Below are 27,290 nucleotides of genomic sequence, written 5' to 3'. Positions count from 1 at the left end.
ACAAAGAAATTGATTCCAACGGACAGCGACTGTCTGTTGTAGAAACCCAAGTACAGAAGTTGACATTTTGAAAGTATTCTATTTCTGGTCAGTGTGTATGGTGTTGTTGACCTTTAGAGTATTTTGGTGAATTGTGGAGCTCAGGACACATCATGTCAGCTGAACACATACAAAATAAACTGTAAAATAACCAGAATCATTGTTACAGACAAATCAAAGAATCTTTTTATGTTAACCCTGTCACTATGGGCTGTCCTTGTAACTGTTTTGTGTTTTGTTTGTAGTTTTCGAACAATAACTTAATACAGTATGTATATCTTCACAAAATTTTGCATTAGTAAACATTACATGGATTTAGTACACACAATGTCAGATTTTTTTAAGTTATTGATTTTCTCACTCATTTCTTTCTTTTTATATGTTGACAATCCAACACGCAAAATAATTTTGATTTTAAGGTTAAAAATACTTTCATGCATCAGAAATTTTCAAATTTCACATGCAATATTTTTGTTTTAGAAGAAACTTTTTATTTTTATTATTGTATGGGTTTATTTGACCAGCTTTGTAACCAACACGAAAAAATAATTAGAAAAATGATATAAATTACATATTTTTCATTTTGTAATGACTACAGATTATAAGAAGAAACCATAAATGTTTAATATAAACCATAGATCTCATAACGTTATAAATCCATGTATATTTATTATTTTTATTTCATTGATCTTTCAACCATTTTTAACCATCATCACAGAAGCTCCAATGACACAGTGCTCATGCACTCGTGTTACCATATCCAATAGTATAAAACTGGCCTTTACAAAGTGACGTGTCTTGGATGTTTTGTAAAATTGCTTGTAAATAATAGTGATATATATATATATATATATATATCATTACTATTTACAATCTTAAATTTCAGTTATTTTTCATAATTCATGGAACAGTAAATAATGAAATATAGAAAATAATGATTTTTTATTATTACCAACTTCATTTGTTTGCTTTTTTGCCATGATTTGCTAAGCCTTGTAAAATTTTGCTAATACAAAATGTAAAACAAAATAATTTTTTTCAGTCTTGTATATACTTTCTGAAATTACCAAATATTATAACTCTATCAGCATCACAGAGTTCTACTGTATTTGGATCTAAAAAATATTTTCCAGACAACATTTTTACTTATCCCTTCCTTCTGAGATTCAAGACAAAGAAAAATCTTGATAGCTTCTCACCTTCTAGAGGGACGTTCTGAGCTTTTGACTTGTCATAAACAGAAGTAGGTGTACACAAGAAAAAGATGGGTGGGGCACATTGCATTTGATTTGCTAAATGTAGTAATATCTTGGTAAATATAAAATACAGAAGGTTCTAATTTTATATTCTAGCTTCTCAATATTGGTAATTTGAGTTCCTGATTTGTAAGAAACTATAGACTTTGTGTTTGAACATCATAAACACCTAACTTGAACCAAGGCTGCATTCAACATACTACTCAATACACAAAAACAAAATATTTAAGAATTTTGTTTTAATAAATTAACTAATGTATAATGCTAAAATTTTAATTATAATCTGCATTGTGGTACCAAACTTATTAGTATACATTCATAAAATTGTGAGTGTAGGTCTACAAACAGGATGGCATGCCCTTTGACCTCTGACCATAGTAAAAGCTATAGCAAGAGGGTTAACACAATAAAACTTTCATTAAACAGAGTTTTCAGATTAGAGATGGGTACCCTGCAGCTACCCTTGATTGAATCTTCAGAAGTTTCTACACCAATCAGAAACAGGGATAAACAAACCAATCATTACACACAATCCACCAGCACACTAGAAACACAAACAATGCCATAGACACACTGATCAAAAGGAAAAATACTTTCAAAATATTGTCCCATACACTTGTGTTTCTACAACTGGCAGATGCTGTCTATTCAACAAAATGTCATTATTTTTGGTTTCAATTTGAATTGATATAATTCATGTCGGTAATGAAACCAAAAAAACTTAAATTTTTCAAATTGAAACAATAAATATTAAATGTTCTAACCTTTATAAATGTAGCTAACATAGTTGTTGGTGTCATTCTATCAATCTGCCATTATTTTTATGTTTGTTACGAGATCAGGCAGACAGTAAATAGGGTGTTACTAATATGTACGTGCTAATTATACACTAATTAGATGTGCAGCTTCCATGTCAGTTACATTCAAAGTAAGATAACTAATTTACTTTAGGCTACCCTCTGGTCGGTACTGGTATAAGAAATGTAGTATTTTATCCACTTTAGTTTATAAGTACAACACAGCAATTTATTCTACTTTAACATGTACCTGTGTGTAATCTTGTGCATTTAAAACCTTCTGTTTTAATTGTATAATGGTGATTACATTTATATATCCATTATCACTCCAAAGAGTGTTTATTTTTAAGTTTCACTGCTCAGAGATTCTTAAAGAAGACTGAGTACTGATTATTATTTTTAATACGCATCTTAAGATAACTAGAACTTGTTTTTGCAGTTATGGATAGTAATTATTGAGCATATTCAGTATGCTTGTGCTTCAGGATTAGATGGTAAGCTCAACTTTGCATCCTGTAATGTCCTTGAGAAGTCTTGGGATTCTGTTCATTAGTCAAACCGTTTATAGTTAATGTTGGTAAGGTAAGAAAGCACAGGTGACAAACGTTGTATAATTCATGTTGATAGAAAAGAGCTCCATGTATGTAACAAATCATGTATAATTCAAGTTTTAAACAGAAGGCTCCATGTGAGTGTAAGTATTCACTAGAATTCATGTTGGCAGAAAAAGGATTCCACGTAAATGGTAAACCTTGTATAATTTGTGTTGTCCGCTACATTTTAACTTTAACTACAACAATCTAGAATTTCAAAAAAGTTAATTTAATTTATTCAAATTTTATCTTGCAGCTACGGCAAAAACAGTGGTTCCTATCAGTTCACAGGAAACTATAAATTTCAGCTGAAAATTCTTAGTGGAGTAGGACTGCTAGCTCAGAAGGTAAGAACTTAGAAACATACTAAAAAACAGTTGGCATCTTCATAAAATTGTGCAGTTGGATGGAGCTGGACAGTTACAAGAATTTCTGGTCAACTAATTATCAGGCTACATTAATCCATATAATGGACTATTTTTCACAAACATTTGATAGCTGCAATAATTGGCAACATTAACTCTAACTGATTCTGTAATCACTGCTCAAGGATAATTGGGTGACATCAGTTTAAAATATAATTAAGATATACTTTCTAGCCACTTGGTAGAATATTTCACAAAATTTAAACCTCATTATATGAAATTGTGTTAGGTCATTTTTAAATAAACATGTACCTGTATAAATTTATTTTTTCAGTTGATGCACAAATATTTAAATCTGAATGAGCTGACTGAATGAGTTTAAAATTGTCATGCTAAACAAAGTCATTAATTTTTGTGTTTAAGTGTTTTATCACAAAAAAATGAACTGGCTGTAGGGTTCTACATTAAAATGTAATAATTATTTATAGCCTTTGTTTTGCTATCCTTTATATATTTCAAATCACATCATAATTAAGACTAGTTACCATTGATTGTTATTGTAAGTTGTTTTTTTTAACTCTTCTGATAGAAGTTAATTCTACATTTTTTAAAAATAAGTAGCAGGTAACACTGAATAATGCCTAGTCAGACTGTTTAGAAGTCAAACCAACAACTAATGAAACAGATAACATTAAATAACATCTAGCAGCACTACTTAGATGTGGAAACAGTTGCCGATAAATCAGATAACATTAATTGGATGTCAAACCAGAGTTGATGAAAAATATAACATTAAATAATGTTGATCAGTTTAAGGAATTTTTAGATTGCAGAAATTGTCAAATATTCAGTTAGTCATAAGATATTTTAATTAATGCCTGAGATGCATTTTAAGCTTTTTTAATTAATTAATAATGAATACATTATATCAAAGTTGGTTTATGTCAGCTGAAGAAACTGGTCAAATAAGATAATGTAACGTTTTTAAATTACATCTGAGATAATTTCAATAAGGTTCTTTAAGATTTCAATGTATCTTGCTCGTAGCGAGTTTGAAAGATTCTTTGTTGGATAAGAAAAATGTTTTGAATAAGGAAAAAAATATTTTAGCTTGGCTTTCAAGAAAACGAAGTTGGACTGTTGGCAAGCACACTTCATCCCTACCTAAGTTGTTCACAACCTGTCACCCTACAGCAGGTAAGTAACCATACAAATAAAATCAACTAAGTAAAGTATTGGTTCTGTATTTTGTAACGTTGTTTTGCACATGTAAATCAACCTTACGCTTCTAGCCAGGACGTCCACTACAATGTGGTAACCACAGTTTGGACAATGGAGGCAGTAAAAGTCTCAAAAAGTGGTATGAAAGAATATTAATACTGCTTTAAAAATTGTCTATGACATTTCAGGCAGAATACTCTTCCTTAGTGTTTGTTCTGTTTCAGAACATTTATTCTGCTAATTTTATACAACGTGACAGTTCTTATCACAAAGTTTTGAAAAGGTCAAATCAGTAGAAACCTTTTTTCATGTCATATCCACTGTGTTTTAGTTGCACTCAAAAATTGTTTGCATGACATTTTTTTGATTCACTGATCCAAGTTGTGAATAATCAAAACTTATTTGGTATAACATTTACGGTTTCTCCAAAGTTCACTGATTTAACCACAGAATTCACAGGTAACACAACAAACTTGACTTTCATAAATGGGTGAACAGATATCTAATATAATGTGTGGTGTTTTGATTGTACATTCCAAAAGGCACATAATATTATCACCATTGCTACAATACCTTCTAATATAGAGAATGTAGAACTTGTGTTGTCAGAACCAAGTGCATATACCATATCAGAGGTTCATTTAACTGCTATTATAATTGTCTAGTTTATAAATTCTTTGGTCATCTTTGTGTAGGCAAAATTGTCCATGTGCTGAAGAGGTAGAGCCCAGGGGCATTAGAAACATATTATAAGTACTGTAAATAATGATTCTGGCAACCATTTAAATTAACGTGACTATTACTTATAATTATCAGCATTGTGTTATGCTTCAGAGATTTAAATCTGTATGATAAATGTGTGAACGAAACTTTTATTCACAAAACTATTATAATTGAAGTGTTTTCTTCTCATCTTTTCTTTAACCCTTTTGCTACAGGTCATGGGTCAAAGGCCATACATCACATTTGTTGACTTGCATGCAAAGTGTTATTGAACTACTATTTTATGAATTTATGTCAGTAAGTTTGAAATCAAATTGTAGATTACGATTCAAATGTTAATGTGTGTGTGTGTATGTATGAATTTTCTCAATATTTACTCTTAAATTAAGAAACTAACACATTTAAATGCAGATATTAGGGGTATGTTGAAGGCAGCACAATTTGAAATTAAATGTTTGTGGTGTCAAAATACTCAATCTATAAATTTGTACAAATGAGGAACTCAAATTACTCAAGCTAGAATATAAAATAGGAACCTCATCTTTTTATTTTGCTGAAATATGGCTAATGTATTGAATAAAACACTGTAGCCCCATTCAACTCTTTCTATTTTTTGAAATGGTCCCTTATGTATTCTTACTATAGTGTGTGACATGTGAATAACCAATCAGCAGCTTAGAATGTCCCCAGAGTAGTTTTTTTTAGCCATTTTAATATTTGAAAATGCTACCATATTCTGTCGATCCAAGAATTCAACGAGGTAGATCAAGTCTTTAGTCTGCTCAGAGTTTCATATTTTTTTTAAATCGAATAAATTATAGTGGAATTCTGCAGTATCATTGTAGTTATTTGCAATTTTTCTGGTTATTCAATTGTATATAAAAAACCTAAAAAATATTTGTTTGATATCCACCATGTGCGAAATTAAAAAAAAATGCAGCACCCGAGTACAAAGGTCATATGAGAAGGTTTCATTTACTTCTTGATTTACCATTCTATACTTTAAGAAAAATAAGTTTGATAATATATAATGTATAATAATTGAAATGTGACTTTATATTACAAAATACTGGTCCACTAAAATACAGCCAAGACAGAGAAGACTAAAGGTCATTTTTATATTTACTGGATATGTAGCCTGACTGCACAAGCACGGCCTCAGTGCAAGTTATGTAATGTTAGCTAGTTATGACTGAAGGTCAGTATAATAAAAATATACGTAGCATTATGAGACTTAGTTACTTAGACTGAACATTTTATATTTTCCTATTATAATATGTAGTCATTCTAGAATGAAAAAAGCATAATTTATATTTATTTCCTAATTTTGTTAAGGTGGTTACGAGGTTGGTCAAATGACAGATCCTATGCAGTTGGAGTGTAGAAAATAACAAAATATAGTATTACTGAAAACAACTGTTTGAAATGTATTTAGGAGGTTACAGAGGTTACACAAATAATATTTGAGATGAAGAATAGTTTTGTAATCATAATATGAAATCACTTTGCACTAAGACTAGTAATAAAACAAACTATTTTCACAAACAAATCTTTGGTAAAAATATTTCATTAAAAAACTTGACTTTTTATATGCCAAATACTTGTCTTCCAAACTTTGTAAAGACACACATGCTGTATCAAAAGTTATGGTCCTATTGCTGAACATCCACAAATATTTAGATGAACTTGTTTTATATTATACGGAGTCTGTCATAAAAGGGTTAATCAACTTTTTTCTTTCATTTTTTACAAGTTTCTGCATTAAAATACAGATTAACTAAAAAAATCTATTGCTTTTTAACCTACTTATCACTTTTTTAACATTACTATGATATTTTAAATTGGGTTCAAAGCCAGTTATATATTGTTTATATTGTAGGATTGTGGCCATTCAAGTGTAACTTAAACAGCTAATTGTAACTGTAACATAATTTAGTTTTCAAAAATTTGATAAAATCTAATACGTCAAAGCTTGTTTCTCCATCATTTCTCTGAAGGTTCTCTGATCTTGTTGTGTTATATACAGAAACTAAAACTTCAGTTATTTCTCATTTTTGAGGGTTTATTGAATCTGAGGAAGGGTATTTGGTGTGAAATGTCATAAAAATAAATGCATGTTTCCGAGTGGTTTTAATGTTATGCTGGGCCCGGCCCGGTAGTTGAGGCACTCGACTTGTAACCTGAGGATCGTGGGTTCGAATTCCCATCATACCAAACATGCTCACCCTTTTCAGCCATTGGGGCATTATAATGTTATGGTCACTCCCACTATTCATTGGTAAAAGAGTACCCCAAGAGCTGGTGGTGGGTGGTGATGACTAGCTGCCTTCCTCTAGTCTCACATTGCTAAATTAGGGATGGCTAGCGCAGATAGCCTTCATCTAGCTTTACGTGAAATTTAAACAAACAAACAAAATATTATGCTGTGTCATGTACACAGTTCACATATTGAACAATGGAAGCATTATCTACATTTAAGTTGATTGGATAATTTCTGATAACATAAGAAATATGTATTAAACTGATTATGTTAATCACTGTATAGCTATCACCCAGATAGAACTCACCATGAGATTTCAAAAACAATGTTAAGTTAGATTCATAGGTATGTGTCTAACATATGGTACATATACAGGTTCATCAATTATTATATGATTTAATAAGTTATAACCTAAAACTATAACAATAAAGTATTACGTTGGCTCTAATCACAATGAACATCATGTTATTTCTTATTGTGCTCAGTTGGGGTCACACAATAAGGCACTGGGAAAGAATACATTCTTTTTAGACGATTCATTTAGAGTAGTTGGCTTTAATCACAATGAACATCATGTTATTTCTTATTGTGCTCAGTTGGGGTCACACAATAAGGCACTGGGAAAGAATACATTCTTTTTAGACGATTCATTTAGAGTAACACAACTCGGTGCCATCACAAAATGTAACAACTGGATATTTTTTCATAGTGATGAGACAGTGTTTGTAAAAAGAATTTGCAGGTAAACGGTACTTCTTTAAGCTGTCATAAAATGTGAAAAATGAATAATTTTTTCATGATGTTCAGACATCAGTGATGAAAGATGTTTATAGAATATGTTATGATGGTTGATCATAAAATTACATATCAGAATAAGTTTAAATTTTGGTTAAACAAAGAACTGTTTGAAAATTAACAAATTTTGATACAAGTATTCCTTAAAATCTGGTTTAATATATTAGTTTAACCTAGTCTGACGGAAAGGTTGTAATTTAAAGTTGCTTCAAACAGAAAGCGAAAAATAGTTCATTGGAATGTAATCATCTCAGAGAAATGTGTACTAATTAGCTAGTTTGACCTAATCTTACTTAATTTGTTTTATTTACATTAATAGTGTTTTTGTTGAAGTGTCTCAGTTTTAATTTGATTTGTTTAACTGCAGGCTGCTTTGGGTGCCTTTGACACTTTAATTGAATTAGACCCAGATGTTGTATGGTTGTACCTCATCAGCCTATCCAGTTCTGTGAACTTGCAACCACCTCATCCTTCTCTTTGCCCAGTAGAACTTAGGTGTACAAATGACGAACCTGAATGCACCAGTAACGTACAGTACCTGTTGCAAAAATTAGGTGGTTGATTTCTCAGAATAACAAGTGTAAGTAACAAAAAAGATCATGGAAGAACTTGTGAATAAATTTGTACAGTTTAAGATATAATTGTGTGTGTGTATTTTGACTTGTGTGCCAACTTACATGTAATCCATTTGGTGTGTTTTGTTGATGTATCGTTAGCTTCACAACAGAAAAAAATATTTAAAAATTCAACCATAAGAAACAGCTGTACAGCAAAATGCTGAATATTTGTGTGAAATAGGTGTGTTTTTTTGTGAATATAATTTAATTTATTTTCTGCCCATATATATAAAGAATATGGATTTGGAATGAATACATCCTCAAACCACTTAAAAAATAAGCTATTAAGATACCATTTCTAGATTGTTTCCAGAAGATAAAAGTACGTGTGCATAATAATGCAGTTGAAGGAATTTTGTGACATCAATTTAGTTTAAAAACTCCATTTACGAGTTTACAATTCAAAATAGTTGAAAATGTTTCAATTTTACGTATATTATACCCTCACTTATTTGACAAAATATAGAACTTGTAATGAAGGAGTGTTATGATGTTTATCTGTTTGAAATTCACATATAATTGGATGTGCTTGCACTTTTTCTGAAAGTCTCCATCAGAGATGACCAAGTACTCTGAAGTTTGTGTAATTCCATGCTTAACACAAATCTCAGACTTTAGATCCTCTGAATGTTGAATGTTCCTTCTCTGGCACAGTGTAGTGGCTGTGACAACTGATACTCAACTTGTTAGTATAACTTCTTTGTCTATACAAGGATCAGAGACAACTACCATCACTCAACACAACACTGCTGTGACAGAGTCATAGAAATGGCTATCCATTCACATGTAGCTTAAAGTGACAGTTTTCCTTGAAACACCCAGTATACAGTTAGGAAGAGTAAGGTTCTGTCAGCTCCAGCTATCAGAATTTATCAAATAATGTCTTGTCCATGCCACAGTGATGTTTGGTGTGAACTTACTGTAACACTCAGTTGAGCTGGCAGAGAGATCGAACTTGGACTTCAATGAGGAAATGGTCCAGATCTGTTTACCTCTTTCACACACAAATAAACAGTGATGGAGATACCAACTGTTATCTTCCAAACCACCACTCTGCAGCTGGGAACTTACTTTCATCAATAAATGTTGTATTAATATTAATCATACTGTCAGGGGTAGGACAGTAAGTAATTAATCTCCATGTATGTTTTACATGAGATCAAATTTAAGTATATTTCACGACAGCATAGAACATAAACAGTGCAGAGAAAAAGAATAGATTATATATGTGATATGTTTAAAGTACCAATATTTGTATTGTATTTCTAATGACTTGATTCTGAAAATTATTTGTTTTAACTACTAGGGAAAATATACTTATTTCAGAGAAAGCATAATGGAGTACAATTAAAAAAACTAATTCTTGTGTTTATATAGTCATGATACATGCTGCTTAACTATATTCTAATGTTGCCATTAAGCTGTTCGTTACCATGTCCTACTTGAGGATAGGAGTTGATTCTTGGTAATATTTATGTTTACCATTGAAGAGGAGGGTATTGTTGCTGGTAATATACATACACACACACACACACCTCATTTTAATTCTGTTCCCAGGTAACTGTGTCACTACCTACCATGGACACTGTTCTTTCCAGTAAATGACAGATTTAAAATGTATTTAAATTACCCATATTTTTATTGCGTTTCTAATAACTAAATTTTAAGAAATTATTTCCTACTGAAAATTGTTATTTTGTGTAGTAACTTCAGTACTGGGTCCAAGACTGTTTCTAGATGCTCATAGTATCAGGCGTTAAAAGAAGTGGCTGTTATTGTTTGTGAATAACAAATAACCCTGTTAGCTATTATTGCCAGTGGCACAATACTATGTTTTGGCTTTCCTTTATAAATGTAGAAGCACTTGTTGCTAGTAAGAAAATGGAAGATAGTTATTAAAGGAGAAACTAAGAGATTTAATTTTGTACTTATTGAACATTTATTTATTAGATTATTTGTTCTTGTGTTCCTTCCTTTAAATTTAAAAATCTACTGGCAGCATGCTCATCTTGTAGTTAAACTCTTTTTGGGAACTGGAGAATGTCATTTCTTTGTAAGATTGTCATGTCCAAAGCCTACTACTTCTCCAAATAACTCTCCATAATCCATTTAGGATATGTGCTCTGAAACTCGTTTCAACAGTTTATCATATAGAAATCTATAGGCACTGCATCTAGTGGGTCTTCACGTGGAACAATCTGTACTTTAAATATCTCCAACTTTAAAGAGAAACAATATCACAAGTTATAAATATGACTTATGTAACTGAGAATTTATTGATTCAACCACTAGAGGGCCCTACAGTCAATTAACAGAACACTAAAGCGAGTATTACCAATGTCTAAATAAATCTAATGTGTGTGTATCTTGTATTTTGCCATACTATTCTCTATTTCCAGGAAGAACGTTTAGAATTTCTTGCCGTTAACCGAATAAGCCCCACTTCAATTAAGAAGACGAGTGTGATAACAATACATCTTTAGTTACTGAGATGTAAACAAAAGAACATGAATATTAAATGGACTGAGGAACTTTGTTTGCTCATTGGTTAAGATTTGATAATGGTGATGGTGCTGTACAACTGTTTGTAACAATGCAGAACTGGAATGTTTCATTGGAATTGTACTGAAATATCCTGTGTTCTGACTGTCCCAGAAGTTGATCTTACAATATAATAGAAATGGAAGTTGAAAAACTATGGCATCTTCACACTAAATAAACTTAGAAATAAAAGTGTTTAACTTCAGTAACGTGAAAAAATATAATGGAGCTAAAGTATTTAAACCTGATTGAGCCCAGCAAGTTTTATGAATTGCTCCAACAAATTTTGTATGAATGTGTGGGCGTGGTAGGTAGTTAGAGCATTTGACTTTTAATCTGAGGATCGTCGGTTCTAATTCCAATCCCACTGAATATGTTCTCCTTTTCATCCATGGGGACGTTATAAAATAACGATCAATCCTACTATTCGTTGGTGAAAAAACAAAGAAGCACAGGAGTTGGCAGCGCTAAATTAGGGATGGCTAAACAGATAGCCTTCATAGCTTTGCGCGGAATTATAAACAAACCAAATATTTTGTACAATACAGGATGCATGTAACAGTATTTCAGTCATACTCTCATAAACACATGCTAGCCCTAAAACAAAATGTGCTGCTCTGTTTAAAACAATTGCACATTACTATTACATTCCATAACGTATTTGTTCTTGCTGTGCAATCTCTGTAATAATGAATCTTGCTTATAATAAATTGACTGTTTCGTTTGTAACTCCTGTTTTACCTGACCATTTCTGTCATTATTTCCTACACTGGGTAAGTACAAGATCTGAAGACCCAAGCTGGCTTTGGATTGTTTCAAAATTTTGCACAAAGTTACTCATGGATTAATACACATATATTAGTAAAAAGGTAGCTAGTCAACAGCACAGATAGTCTAAGTCTTTGGTTAACTTTGTCCAATCGAACCACAGGACTTAACGTTGCTCTTATGCTCATGGTTCCAAATTACGCAGCAATTTTTTTTCAGCAAAGAGTCGCGAGGAATGAATTCTCAGATTCACAGTCTGTGTTGCTCTCCAGTGGCACAGCGGTACGTCTGCAAGCTTAACAATGCTAGAAACTGGTAGCCTATTGTGTAGCTTTCTGCTTAACTTCAAACAGATAAACACAGCCTGCGGACACTAACCACGTGACCAGTAATCATGTTGTATTGTATTAGCAATAAATAATGTTATTTTTGGTAGCAGGAAAGTTTCGAAACATCAAAATGGATGAAAGAATTACTGCAAACTTTAATTCACTCTTTCCATAGTGGCCTAAAATCAGGGGTTCGATTCCCCTCGGTGAGCTCAGCAGATAGCCCAATGTGACTTTGCTATAAGAAAACACAAACACACTCCATAGTGGCAAGCTTGAAGGCGTATAACGCTAAAACTAGAAGGTAGATTTCTGTAATGGGATAACACGTTTATTGTTTGTTTGTTTTTTAAGTAAAGACACATTGGGCTATGTGCTGTGTCTAAATGAGGGAATCGAACCCTGACATTTAGGGTTAAAAGTCCATAGATATACTGCTGTTCCACCGGCTTACGGCAGAATAAAAATAACCCATTGCACATATTTGCTTAAACATAACGTAAGAAACAAAAATCTAAAGAAACGCAAACACGCACTGCAATGAAGATTAATTTAACCGATAGACGAAGAAATGTCGTCGTTGAAGTGAAGATATGTTCAGCTTCTTTTAGACTTATGTTCTCTGTGTTAAACCGTATTGAAGTACATTAACGGTTTGTTTTGTTTCGAATTTCGCGCAAACCTACACGAGGGCTATCTGCGCAAACCATCCCTATTTTAGCAGTGAAAGACTAAAGGGAAGGCAGCCAGTCATCACCACCAACGAATAGTGGGATTGACCCAACATTATAACGGATGAAAGTGCGAACATGTTTGGTGGGACGAAGATTCGAATCCGCAGATTGCGAGTAGCCAGGCCAGGCTTGTATTAATATAATAATAAAAATACTTTACGGCCGTACAAAAATTAATCACGTCATTCTACCTTACTTGGAGCTTGGCATGGAACAACTAAGAAATAGCTAGCATCCCAGTGACATCTACCCAATCCAAAGAGAGAATCTTTGATTTTGAAGGATCTCAGAGATCTACAACGGGTTTCCGTTTAGTTGTTTTTCTTGCATAAAAAAGGAAAATATTTTCCAAGTGAATGGAATGCCAATCCAATGTAAATTAATCCCCCAGAGGTTATGAGAAATCGAGTAATTTTGTAATTGTAGTAGAACCTAAAAGGGCCCGGCCTGGCCAAGTATGTTAAGGCGTTCGACTCGTAATCCGAGGGGCGCGGGTTCGAATTCCCGTCACACCAAACATGCTCGCCTTTTCAGCCGTGGGGACATTATAATGTGACTGTCAATCCCACTATTCGTTGGTAAAAGAGTAGCCCAATAGTTGGCGGTGGGTGATGAAGAGTAGCTGCTTTCCCTCTAGTCTTACACTACTAAATTAGGGACGGCTAGCGCAGATAGCCCTCGAGTAGCTTTGCTCGAAATTCCAAAAAAACAAAGAACCTAAAAAAACACGTACACTTTGATGGTTCAAAAGTTTAAAAGTACATTTAAATTTAATTTACATCTGAAATTCACCATCTGCGAAAGTGGGTTGTCTCTGAAACGTTTAATAAATTTCATATAAAATGAAACGTGGCATGCGAATGGACAAGCCTATTTACTCAGTTTTTGTCAGAATTTTCTTCTGTCTTTAATATAGGATATAAAAGACAATATATTATCTGTCTCTCTCTTTCATGCACGGAATTTACATCTAAAGCCGAGTTCAAAAATTTATAATTATTATGGTTTTACAGGAATTAAAACAAGTTATGCGAAAAACATCAAACTTGAAAATTGTTGTCTATGTAAATACTGAAATGTCCCCCGATGGAACAACGTAAAGGATACGGACTTGGAACCCTAAAATCCTGGGTTCGCTTTTCCGCGATGTACATGACAAAAGTTTCGTGCGACTTTGCTCTAAAACAGACAGATAATATTGAAAGCGACATCTAGCGTTTACAATGAATACAGTATTAATACTTGGTGTGCACGTTTCAAATTGAGATATTTACACAATATATGAAATATTATAATCATACGTACACATTGATATGTACATGCATACACTATGTAAGGCTGTTGGTACCCTCTTTAAAGTTGGCAGGGCATTGTGAAACAATAGGTTGCAATACTTTGTGATAAAAATGCAGTCGTCACCAATGAAAAAATTAAAAAGAATATGAAAAAAACATCCATGGTCTGTAGTTTTAAAACCCTCATTAGGAATTTCAAAAATGCCTGATAAAAGAAATGTAGAATAAACTTTAATCACCCTTGTTCAGGATTAAACTTCTCTTCCACCAAACTTTTTAAAGATTCCATTTCAACCCCCCATAAAACAAGGTATATTGCATATCCAAAACAACCATTCGTATTTAAAGGAGCTAAGAATTGACATGGTTAATTTGAAGAGATGTGGCTCGAAGATATTAAAAGCTGGTGGAAGCGATGGTGACTTCTAATCTTTAATATAGGTGATTAAAAGTCATTCCAGACGAATATTTTAAAACAAGGGGCAAATGATGTAGATGGAATCTATCATGGAAGTTCAAAAGGAGTATTAGCGTGGATGGTATAAAGAGGTATAATTTTAAAAACACGTGACTCAAAGCAAAAAAGAATACGTTATAATATGTCATCCACATTCCATCTGTTATATCTAGACCAACGAAGTCTCTTGCCCAATACCAAGGTTCTTCAAACTGGTTATAATACAAAGATATCGTAGTATTCTTGGCTTAGTTGCATGAACAGTGAATATTATAGTGAAAATCAGATTAAACAAGTGAATTATAATTACTACGAATCATTATACGAATCATTTTTCTCATGAGATCGTTAATTACTATAAATTATTATCTAACCTATTTGCTAATCAGATTTTCCAGTGAAGATGAATAATTCTATCTTCTTTATAAATAATCCTCGTTAAAATTAAATAACTATTCTACCTTGCAACTTGTTTTACTATCATTCACAAAAATTATCGAAACTACAAACGCGGTTTCTTGTTTCTGGAGAGGGTTAAGAAACCACATCGTCAAAGGGAGAAACCTAGATTCGTAATTCTTATAGCCCATAAGTGAAAACAAAGTTCAGTCTTTGATACGAATGATCTGCAGGAGCTACGCTGTATCAACCAAAAGACTACAAACGAATTATCGTCGTTTTCTCTGTGTTTTGTCAAATAGCCCTAGAAAACATTTTACAAACTACAGTACGAATATTGAATCACTGAAACTCTCTAAAAGAAAGTCGCGGATGACTCGTTGCTCTACCTACATTAATTCAGTTGTTCATATTGGCTTGATCAGATAATGTTTTGGTATAATGAAGTTCTGCCATCAAACAGTAGATGTCGCGGCCACCTCCACTCTGAACAATGGTAGCAAAGCACATTTCTGCCAGTTTCGTCTTTACAGAGTTGTAAATATTTACGTGTGTGTGTGCAATAGCTGGACAGAACAACTTATGTGAATGAATTGGATTTTTTTTTTTGAGACTTTAGAAAGTTTTCTACACAAGATAAAATGTTGAGTTGATAAATACAAAACATTCACAAAATATTTTAATTCTTTATTTACTATCGATTATTTGAAAAGTACTCTTTGAGCCTATGGCTTTGACTATAGTCTATATGGTTATATTTAAATTGCATTTTCTGTATAGAAAACCAACTGTAGGGCTAATTCAAGTACATCGAAATGATTTGCAAGAATTCAATCATATAACTAAACCGAAGTAAATGAATAGAAAAATAAAATCATGTGAGAAAGTCGTGGTAACTCTCTGTCTGATACTTATGTTGCTACATATTTTAGTGTAACCTCGATCGATACCTTAGTTGCTATTCGTAAAGAAACGAGTAACCAAACCAGGTTGAGTGTCATAGAAATTTTTCTGACAGCTAATTATTGAGACTGATGTATCGCACCTAACGTACCAGACTCTAATAATACGTTAATCTGATGAATGAAATTAAAATGTATTAATATTACAGCGTAAGCAAACTGATTTATCGACTAACGTGATGTAGTCTTATTGTTCTGTTTGTTTCTTTTGAATTTCTAGCAAAACTACTCGAAGATTATCTGCATTGACTGTGTCTAATTTTGAAGTGACAGATTAGAGAGAAGGCAGCTAGTTAACATTAACCACTGCTAACTCTTGTGTTACTCTTTACCAACAAATAGTGGGATTGACCGTCGCTTTATAACGCTTCTCAAGGCTGATAGAACGACCATATTCTGGTACGAGTTTAAAACCAGCTAAGTTCAAAGTGAAAGTCTAGTTTACTGACCACTAGATTTGTTTGTAGTTAAACAAAGTTGCACAAAGGGCTATCTGTACTCTGTCCACCATAAGTATCGAAACCCAGTTTCTAGAGGTGTAAGTCCGCAGACATTCAGCTGTGTCACTGAGAAGGGGGAACCTAACCAGTAATGCACTAAATCTACTAGTTTTATAAAGAATGAATTGAATCAAAATATTCTATTGTAAATTAGTTAACATACGAAGCCTAACTTTTATAAAAAGATTCTCCGCTTTATAGATCACGGATATTATACCGAATTAGATGCGACACTGTGGAGCTATTATGTTATTACAAGTATCGTAAAATGTTATATTTTGTCCCAAAAGCAATTTAAAAAATACTTCCTTTAAAGGAAATGCATAATGAAAAAATAATTTCAGTGTAACATCACCGTTTTGTTTTTTACTAATAGAATAAAATAGTGAAGACAACTTACCATTACCTGAATGGCTGGTTAGACTGTAGTATATTCAATTTTGCGATCTGATTGCGAACCACGATAATTCAGAAAAGGAATGGAAAGTCTCAAAGATGGAGATTATATAAAGTACGTTACAATGGGCATCTTGAGAATAGAAAATGCTCTTCTGCGAATTTCATCATGATTATGTTATGGATTCTACTTTACGAGCTGCGATACGTTCTAATAAGAAAAACGTCCACTGAGACATCACCAATTTCTGATAGTATCTTAACCTGGCGTGATCGTAACGAAATATTTTTGTGCGTGGGCTTTAAACCCGACAGCAACTATCGTAGTCGACCAGGGAATAATTTTGTTCCACATTTTATGATCGACCTAATCTGGCTTTTCGTGGCGACCTCATTTTTTTACTCAGAGCCTGCGGGATTTTCAGCCCAATCGTGAACCTTTTATGACAAATATTGCCACCAGGCTGATCTTCAAAATCGAATCCCCAATCGGCCTTTCCCAAAATTTAGTATTTTCTTCTAAAACGGCAAAATCTATTATACGTAACTTTTCTATTTGACATCTATTTCTATTTCAGCGACGTTTCCAGTTTCTTAAAAAATTGTTATTCCACAAGGGCACAGGTTATGGGTTAGGGTTCAAAGTGAGAAAGAGAAACTTCTGTGTTGATGGTATCGATACGTTTACAGCAGCGCTATTCACACCACGGATTTAAATTTTGAATCGTTAAGCGCAATAACCATCGTGAACTAAAATTCGAATGAAACTTTCAATTTATGGTTGAAAAACAACGATATATAACATTAGAAACAATAAAGGTTATTTTGAATCCGCATATAAAAGAATAAAAAAAACAGAATTATTAAAACCAGAGGTTTCTTTGTTTTTGAATTTCGCGCTAGCCGTCCCTAAGTTAGCAGTGTAAGACTAGATAGAGGGAAGGCATCTAGTCATTACCACCCACCGCCAACTCTTGGGCTACTCTTTTACCAACGAATAGTTGGATTAACCGTCACATTTTAACGCCCCCACGGCTGAAAGGGCGAGCATGTTGGGTGCCATGGGGATTCGAACCCGCGACCCTCAGATTACGAGTCGAACGCCTTAACACACCTGGGCATACCGGGCAAAGACATGTGGTACATGAAATAAACAAATACACAGTATGTGATAAGCAAGTAAATGAATTGAATAACACAACACGTGTTTTACGAAAGATAACCAAGAAATTTGTTTGAGAAGTTGTTTGATTTGGAGGTGGCTATAGAATTTTTATCCTTTGTTCTTCTGTTTGTTTGTTGGTTAGCACAAAACAACACAATGAGGATTGAATATTACGTATTTTGTTTACAACTTCAAAGGGGGAGAAAAACAATTAATATTTCTTAATTTGCAATATGATTTCTATCCCGCCAGTGATAAGGTCCTTAAAAACGGCCTCAGGCACTCTTTTATCTTGTACAGTGCTTGAGGCTGGCACTACATAAACTATGTTGAATATAAAGCCAGTCCACAAAACGTACCTTCTGGCATCCGAGCGATTCGTGATGAGTATTGATTTGAGCAATCTTGTAGCAAACTTTTCCGGAGTTTTTGAAGCTGTTTTATTCTTTCTTCGTTTGCGTGGTAAGAAGTGAACAAACTGAAAGTCGTTAGAAAAGTTAAACCAAACACCAGCTCGCGGCGCTCCTAGCAACCGACTAGGCCTAATATAATAGATACAACAGACAAATGTTTACCTCTCGCTCAGGGAACTTTCATGGCTGGTTTGTTCTCGATGATTGGGCAAGAAGTTACCCACGTAGAGAACTCTATTTACCCTTAACTTTTAGAAGCTTATATAGTTGTATAGATACCCAAATTGTACATAGTTTGGGCTTAGGTGAGTGCAAATAGCCATATTAAAGCTGTTCTAATTTCTAATAAACCTTATCCTGTTATTTTCTCAAACCTAGTAGTAGATAATGTCACAGTGAATTGGTACACTTGAATTGAATCTTTCAGTGCATAATAATTGAATATTAGACAATATAACGTCACTGAGATTTTTGTAATGTCTTTTTTTTTTTCTCATGGTGTTTCATAAACTCGAAACACAAAATAAAAACAAAACTGGTGAAGTCAGCTCTGTATGTGTTGTATGTGTGTACTTTAATTTACGAAGTTATCATGGTCATCGTGCTACGGGTCCCAACGCGTTTATATTCATTCTGTTATTCCACAAAAGTTTACCAAAGTTCATTTAAACTTCGCGTGTTTCAAGCTAGTTAGATTGTTTGTTTGTTGTTTTCTATTTCGCGCAAAGCTACACGAGGGCTATCTACCCTAGCCGTCCCTAACTTAGCAGTGTAAGACTAGAGAAAAGGCAGCTAGTCATCACCACCCACCACCAACTCTTGGGCTACTCTTTTACCAACGAATAGTGGGATTTACCATCACATTATAACGCCCAGACGGCTGAAAGGGCATGTTTGGTGTGTGTGTTTGTTTTTGAATTTCGCGCAAATCTACAAGAGAGCCATCTGCGCTAGCAGTCCATAGTTTAGCAGTGTAAGACTAGAGGAAAGGCAGCTTGTCATCACCACCCACCGCCAACTCTTGGGCTACTCTTTTACCAACGAATAGTGGGATTCACCGTCACATTATAACGGCTGAAAGGGCGAGCATGTTTGTCCCGACGGGGATGTTTGGTGTGAAGGGGATTCGAATCCACGACCCTCAGATTACGAGTCGAGCGCCTTAACCACCCGAGCTTCTTAGAGGTACAGTTTAGAAGCACATGCTTTAAGACATGGGAGGACTGCTTGCTAGAGTAACGGTGGAAGTGACTTACTCGTACATTCACCTACTGGATAAAGTCCAACTGTTGCTCTACCCCGGATTTAGTTACGTACATAGAGAGATGTTTATAATTATTTTAAAAAGAGAACTCAGTAGTCAAATACTTATTTGCCTTCGTAATTTCAACTTACGATGAATAATTTCCGTACCTACTTACAGAAGCAAAACTCACAATATTTTTTTTATTGCTGTATTCTAGTACTATCGATATCTCCTAAGCATATAAATGAGCATATCTATTAAAACCTTTTGGAACATGCTTTTCATATTTTTGTTCTAAAATTGTTGGTTTGAACGAGTTTTCACTTAAAAAGAAAGGGCAAAACAAAAATCTAATACATTTGAAATACTGTAAAGTTCCCTCCCGTCTCAGAGCAATAAACCTTGCTTCCTGGCTTTACCTATTAAACGCACTGTGGTCCTCGCATGTTAACGTATTCTTGTCACGTATTCTGGGCACAGACGGTTTGGAATGATTTCATTTAGCGTGTTTTTTTTAGCCATCTACTATATACCGACGGCTGGAAAAAGTAATTGTCTTTGAGACACACTCGTTGAATTCTGACAAGGCCTAGAAACACAGAGTTCTTACTCCAAGACATGCAACGTTATAAACTAAGTGGAAGTTGGTGCTTAGAGACGCTGATTTGACGCATTTTATTAACAATATTGTTTTGATAACTTCTTCTCGAGTTCTGTAAAAAAAAAAAAAAACTAACAATGTGCGAACAATTTAATTACGTTGATATGGAAAACGAAAGCTTGAACTCTTCGTAACAAAAGAGTACTTACGTACTTAAGTGACTCGTATGTATATTTAACTCTGTAAGGGTACTATATTACCTGGTTGCCCTTTGTAAAGTTTTATTAAGAAAAAAAATGACTTAGTGAATTATTTTAATGTTACTTCTCGATAGAGGGAGCACTGCTTGTTATACCGGAGAATAATTCAATTATCGGTCTTAGTGAAGGCGAGGCAATCTCCAACACGCATCATAGGTTTTTGTCACATTGCGTACTTTTGTTGTAATGACGACTGAAGCAGTTTCACTGTATAAATCGGCAAGATAAGCGCCAATGGAGTAACAATGGATACAATTTTGTTTCTCCACTAAAACCCTTAGACCAGTCTTATTTACCAACCAATTTCAGTTTTCGTTCGTTGTTACTGGTCGAAATTCTACGATTTTTTTTTCTACCTTTGTATCGAGAGTAAGGGAAATCATAAGCCACAGTCGTCAGATTTACTACTGGTAATAGGCGATTTTTGTCTGTTTCACACATTCAGTTGGAATATCACGTAAATTAAACTATTCGTAGCAAGTTTGTTTTTTTTGTATTAGTGTTTGTGAAGTAGCTTTTACAATGTAGCATCAGCAAAGAGGAGTTTCGATTTTAAACTGAAGTTCAAAACAGACAAAACATGTTTTGAAAAGTTTATATTGAGCAAATAAATTAGCTTACTCCATAAAATACTTAGGAAAAAATATTTAACGAAACTTCGATAGACATATTCACTACAAGTTAAACTTACATAGAATTTTACACGCTCACTACAGGTTAAACTTACATGGAATTTTACACGCTCACTACAGGTTAAACTTACATGGAATTTTACACGCTCACTACAGGTTAAACTTACATGGAATTTTACACGCTCACTACAGGTTAAACTTACATGGAATTTTACACGCTCACTACAAGTTAAACTTACATGGAATTTTACACGCTCACTACAAGTTAAACTTACATGGAATTTTACACGCTCATTACAAGTTAAACTTACATGGAATTTTACACGCTCATTACAAGTTAAACTTACATGGAATTTTACACGCTCACTACAAGTTAAACCTACATGGAATTGTACACGCTCACTACAAGTTAAACTTACATGGAATTGTACACACTCACTACAAGTTAAACTTACATAGAATTGTATATACAAGTTAAACTTACATATAATTGTATATACAAGTTAAACTTACATAGAATTGTATATACAAGTTAAACTTACATAGAATTGTATATACAAGTTAAACTTACATAGAATTGTATATACAAGTTAAACTTACATAGAATTGTATATACAAGTTAAACTTACATAGAATTATATATACAAGTTAAACTTACATAGAATTATATATACAAGTTAAACTTACATAGAATTGTATATACAAGTTAAACTTACATAGAATTGTATATACAAGTTAAACTTACATAGAATTGTATATACAAGTTAAACTTACATGGAATTTTACACGCTCATTACAAGTTAAACTTACATGGAATTTTACACGCTCACTACAAGTTAAACTTACATGGAATTGTACACGCTCACTACAAGTTAAACTTACATGGAATTGTACACACTCACTACAAGTTAAACTTACATGGAATTGTACACACTCACTACAAGTTAAACTTACATAGAATTGTATATACAAGTTAAACTTGCATAGAATTGTATATACAAGTTAAACTTACATAGAATTGTATATACAAGTTAAACTTACATATAATTGTATATACAAGTTAAACTTACATAGAATTGTATATACAAGTTAAACTTACATATAATTGTATATACAAGTTAAACTTGCATATAATTGTATATACAAGTTAAACTTACATAGAATTGTATATACAAGTTAAACTTACATAGAATTGTATATACAAGTTAAACTTGCATAGAATTGTATATACAAGTTAAACTTACATAGAATTGTATATACAAGTTAAACTTACATAGAATTGTATATACAAGTTAAACTTACATAGAATTGTATATACAAGTTAAACTTACATGGAATTTTACACGCTCACTACAAGTTAAACTTACATGGAATTGTACACGCTCACTACAAGTTAAACTTACATGGAATTGTACACGCTCACTACAAGTTAAACTTACATGGAATTGTACACGCTCATTACAAGTTAAACTTACATGGAATTGTACACGCTCACTACAAGTTAAACTTACATGGAATTGTACACGCTCACTACAAGTTAAACTTACATGGAATTGTACACACTCACTACAAGTTAAACTTACATAGAATTGTATATACAAGTTAAACTTACATAGAATTGTATATACAAGTTAAACTTACATAGAATTGTATATACAAGTTAAACTTACATAGAATTGTATATACAAGTTAAACTTACATAGAATTGTATATACAAGTTAAACTTACATATAATTGTATATACAAGTTAAACTTACATATAATTGTATATACAAGTTAAACTTACATATAATTGTATATACAAGTTAAACTTACATAGAATTGTATATACAAGTTAAACTTACATAGTATTGTATATACAAGTTAAACTTACATAGAATTATATATACAAGTTAAACTTACATAGAATTGTATATACTCAATACTCAAGTTAAAAAGTAAACTCACTTTCTCCGTTTACTATTGCAATATAACAGTGCTTAAGTGTTCAATGTGATATTAACATTTATATCAAAATCCACCACATTCTAACGTGACATTAACATAACCTTCATTCATGTAATTTGTAGGTCTGTGATAAACAGGAGTTGCATCCACATAACCTAGTTTTCGAGTTTGTAAGTTTGTGATAAACCAATGCTCTATTCATAATATTGTATCTTACTGAAGACATAATAAACCAACATGATGCCAGCTTGACTCTTATATATCTGTTTAAATATTCATGGTAAAAGAATCGGAAATCTATAGTTAAACGTTGCTAAGAGCCAGTCCATAGTGCTCCGAATCTTTTTTTGAGATCTACATAAATTATAATACACAAAATGTGTTTTAATAATTTTTAGTAGTTAGTAGCTTCGTTTTGGTGACCAAGTCCTTAATCAGTTTGGTAACTAGAGACGACCTAGATTTGACATCCAGTCTACGAATCTATAAGACCGATTTCGAGGGATTGGCAGGGCTATAGAGAATGTCGCAGCTTCTAGTTTTATATTACAGCACTTCAATAAAAGGATCAATCTGTTAATCACACACACACACACACCCAAAAAAAAAGAAACAACAACAATACCAAAATATAAGTTAGAGTGTTAATAGTGCTCGTCCAAAAAGATAGAGTTTAAGGTATTGACCTGTGTTTCTCTAACACATCAGAGTTATGTTCGTGCTCAGTCAGGTACCACACTTAGCCATCTTACAGTGGCAAATTTGCTTCACTATCTCTCCTCTGACTTTTTGATTGAAAGAATACAAGAAAATCCGCAGAAAACGACTTTCTGGAGCTTAGGAACCAGATCTTGTATTGCGCAATATGCTCGGACTCTGCTATTTGTATGGAAATTTAGATAAAGTGCGAGTTTCACTCCCTCGTGACCTTGAAATTAGTGCAAATTCGGTCCCGCTGGTAGACAATTAAGATTACGGACATCCGATGGAGCTTAAACGTCTGTTGAGACTCGTGAGCTGGACTTTTAAACGATTATGAATATGCAAATCAACAAGTCATGAGACAACCAAAGCTGATATTAAGTTGTGGTGGGATGACCTGTATCAGAACTATATTTTAACATTGTTTGGTATTACGAAAATTGATCGCCTTTAGTATCAGTGCACATCAGTCTGTTCCAAAGCAAAATAATCATACACTCAGACCAAAACAATGTGTTGAGATCGAGAAATTAGAATTTCAAGGTCAATGACACTCCTTGTACTTAAAGACATTGGAAAACGAAGTACGAATTCACTTGTAGTGCCAATACCATCCAGAGAGAAAACTGCATGAAATCTAACTCCAGTCGTGGTAAGTAAAAAGAGACGTTTTGTAACCTAACCAGGGACAAGTCATGTATGAATCAGGAGAGTGGACACAGAGGTCAGGTGAATTGCCCTCTTAGCTCCACTGAGGTACTGTCATTACAATGAGGTTTATGACGATAAAAAAGCTATCATGTACAACATACTGAGACACTTGTCATCTAAAAATATTTTATCTCCTTTGGTTTATTTTTTGTGGCTACATAATGACAATCCATCAAAGCTGAAATAAAATCAGTGTTTAGGGTGCATCATTCTTTCGTTTCATAATTAATTTTCAGTTTTCGTTCGGGAACAGCAGTATGGATAAAAGTAGGCCTAATCAATTTAATAATTTATTAAAATACTTTCTGTAGTAAAGTTTACCTTGTGGACTAAAATAATAATAAAATTATGAAAATTAATTTTTTTATCTCGCATAGGCATTAAGAAATAAATGTTAAACACATTATCTGAAAACTTATTTTAAATATTGTCGTTCCTATGTGTATAAACTATTTTAAATCGGTTAATGTTAATAGATTATTTTGAGACGTAGTTTTCAAGCTAGAATTATCTGAAAGCAATCTCAATAAGATGCAAGAATTATTTTAAAAGGTATTTTAATCGGAGTAAGTGTCAGGAGATTATTATATTAAGACAGTTTTTTTAAGCTAAAATACCTAAATGTATATGGAGCAGCAAAAATATTATTAAAGATAAAACAAGTACTTTAAAAATATTTTTTACAAAAACCATCTGCTAAGCTTCTTACTTTATGTCAATAAAATATTTAAACGTCACCAATGACAAACAAAACTTTTAAAATAAATTATACGATTCCTAAATGTTACGTACTAACTGGTACGTATAATCGCGTTTATACTGGTGCGTGTTTCTCTTATTGCAAAGCCACAGCGGGCTATCTGCTGAGTGTACCGAGGGGAATCGAACCCTTGATTTTAGCATTATAAATCCGTAAACTTACCGCTGTACTAACGGGGGACGTTTGTAGCGGAAGAGGCGCACTCCCCGTAAGTTTACGTTGAGCACATTCGCATGCAACACTCGAAGCTTCTTCATGTCTCTTTTTTAACTTCTAGACTCACCTCTAAGAGCTAAAATCTCCTACAGCCGGGCTTTCAGGTAAGCATCCCCTTTAGGAAATGCTAGAGAAAAGCATTACTTGGATTTCGTACATCAGTTTATTTATTTAACGTAAAAATGAAATATTTATGTTATTTAGCATTTCTGTTATGCGAGATAATTCTCTAACAAAACATTAACGTTATGAAGACCAAAATTCATCAGATTTACTATAGAATTATCAGTCTAATAAACGTCTAGTGCTCCGAGTCTGGGTAGGGTCAATCCATTTGGTTTAGATAAAGATGGAACGTTCCAAGTCTCGGTAGTGTTAGAGTCTACGATTTTTTTTTCTAGATGAGTCTCGTAAACTTAGAGAGTTTTGAAACTATGTTAGTGTTTTGAGAAGGAGAGTGTTTTAAGAATTATATAACAGCTCATTGCCAGCCCCATTTCACAATATGTAGTTTGGTTTGTTTTGAATTTCACGCAAAGCAACACGAGGGCTATCTGCGCTATCTGTCCGTAATTTAGCAGCGTAAGACTAGATTGAAGGCAACTAGTCATCACCAACCACCGCCAACTCTTGGGGTACTCTTTTACCAACAATTATTGGGATTAACCGTACATTATAACGCCCCCACGGCTGAAAAGGCGAGCATTTTTGGTATGACGGGGATTCGAACCCGCGACCCTCGGATTACGAGTTGAATGCTGGGCCCACAATATATGACTGAACACATTTTAAAGATAAGTTGTAGCCAAATGACAGTTTTACACTCGTCTGGAGAGAATGTGGATCCAGATGTGTCCATTTCCAAATAAAAACAAAATGTGGATGAATACATTTTAAAGATGTGTTGTAGCCAGATGACAGATTTACACTCGTTTAAAGAGAATGTGGATCCAGGTGATCCCATTTCCAACCAGAAATGCGGAGGGATATACTGGGAATGGGAGTAATCAGGCATTTGTAAACGTACCGATCTCTGAAACTAAATGGTGCCGGTTGACATCACATATTAAAAGAAATACAACTCACGACCTTTTATACTACAAGATTCTTATGCAACTGACCCTGGCTTCAATCTAATGGTCTATAACGCCTGTCCTCTTCGGTACTAAATTGTTTGACACAGTCATTGAAGAAGCGGTTGACCAAATGGAGTGGTTTGTATGGAGTCGCTCTGTGGAATGTGGCACATATTCCAAAGTTCTGAAAAAAATTTCAAGGGACTGGTCTCGAATAACCGTGGAAGACTGCAACATCAATATTAGACTGGCCTTGCTCCTCATGAAGATGGCAACATTCCATATTAGAGTAAAACTTCATAGACTATAAATATGTAAAAACCACAACTGTCAAATGCTTATTGGCCAACAGATGCTTGACCCTTTAACAACAAACTTAGAGTAGACTTGTATCACTTTATAACAGGTTTTTGTCTTGCCATAAGCTGTAATAATGTACATTCTGATTAAACATTTAATTATTATAAGCAATGAATTAAATGAGAAGTTATTTCACATCTACTTATGGTAAAGA

At 33.4% G+C, this 27,290-nt stretch overlaps 1 protein-coding gene across 2 annotated transcripts in view; it reads left to right on the top strand.

Moving 5' to 3' along the window:
- Nucleotides 1–8,808, top strand: part of LOC143254355 (TELO2-interacting protein 1 homolog) — a 41,267-nt gene extending 32,459 nt beyond the window's left edge. For both annotated transcript variants that reach the window (XR_013030155.1, XM_076509409.1), the window contains 3 exons: nucleotides 2,942–3,032; nucleotides 4,161–4,247; nucleotides 8,417–8,808. Coding sequence is in view for 1 of the 2 variants with exons in the window: in XM_076509409.1 (XP_076365524.1) it covers nucleotides 2,942–3,032; nucleotides 4,161–4,247; nucleotides 8,417–8,611 (373 nt within the window). In the remaining variant the exon portion in view is untranslated. The remainder of the gene's footprint in view (nucleotides 1–2,941; nucleotides 3,033–4,160; nucleotides 4,248–8,416) is intronic.
- Nucleotides 8,809–27,290: the final 18,482 nt, after the last annotated feature.

Source organism: Tachypleus tridentatus, chromosome 6 (assembly GCF_004210375.1).
Source record: "Tachypleus tridentatus isolate NWPU-2018 chromosome 6, ASM421037v1, whole genome shotgun sequence".
Lineage (NCBI taxonomy): Eukaryota > Metazoa > Arthropoda > Merostomata > Xiphosura > Limulidae > Tachypleus > Tachypleus tridentatus.
Note: the sequence above shows the minus strand (reverse complement) of the source record. Positions and strands in the feature narration are given on the sequence as shown.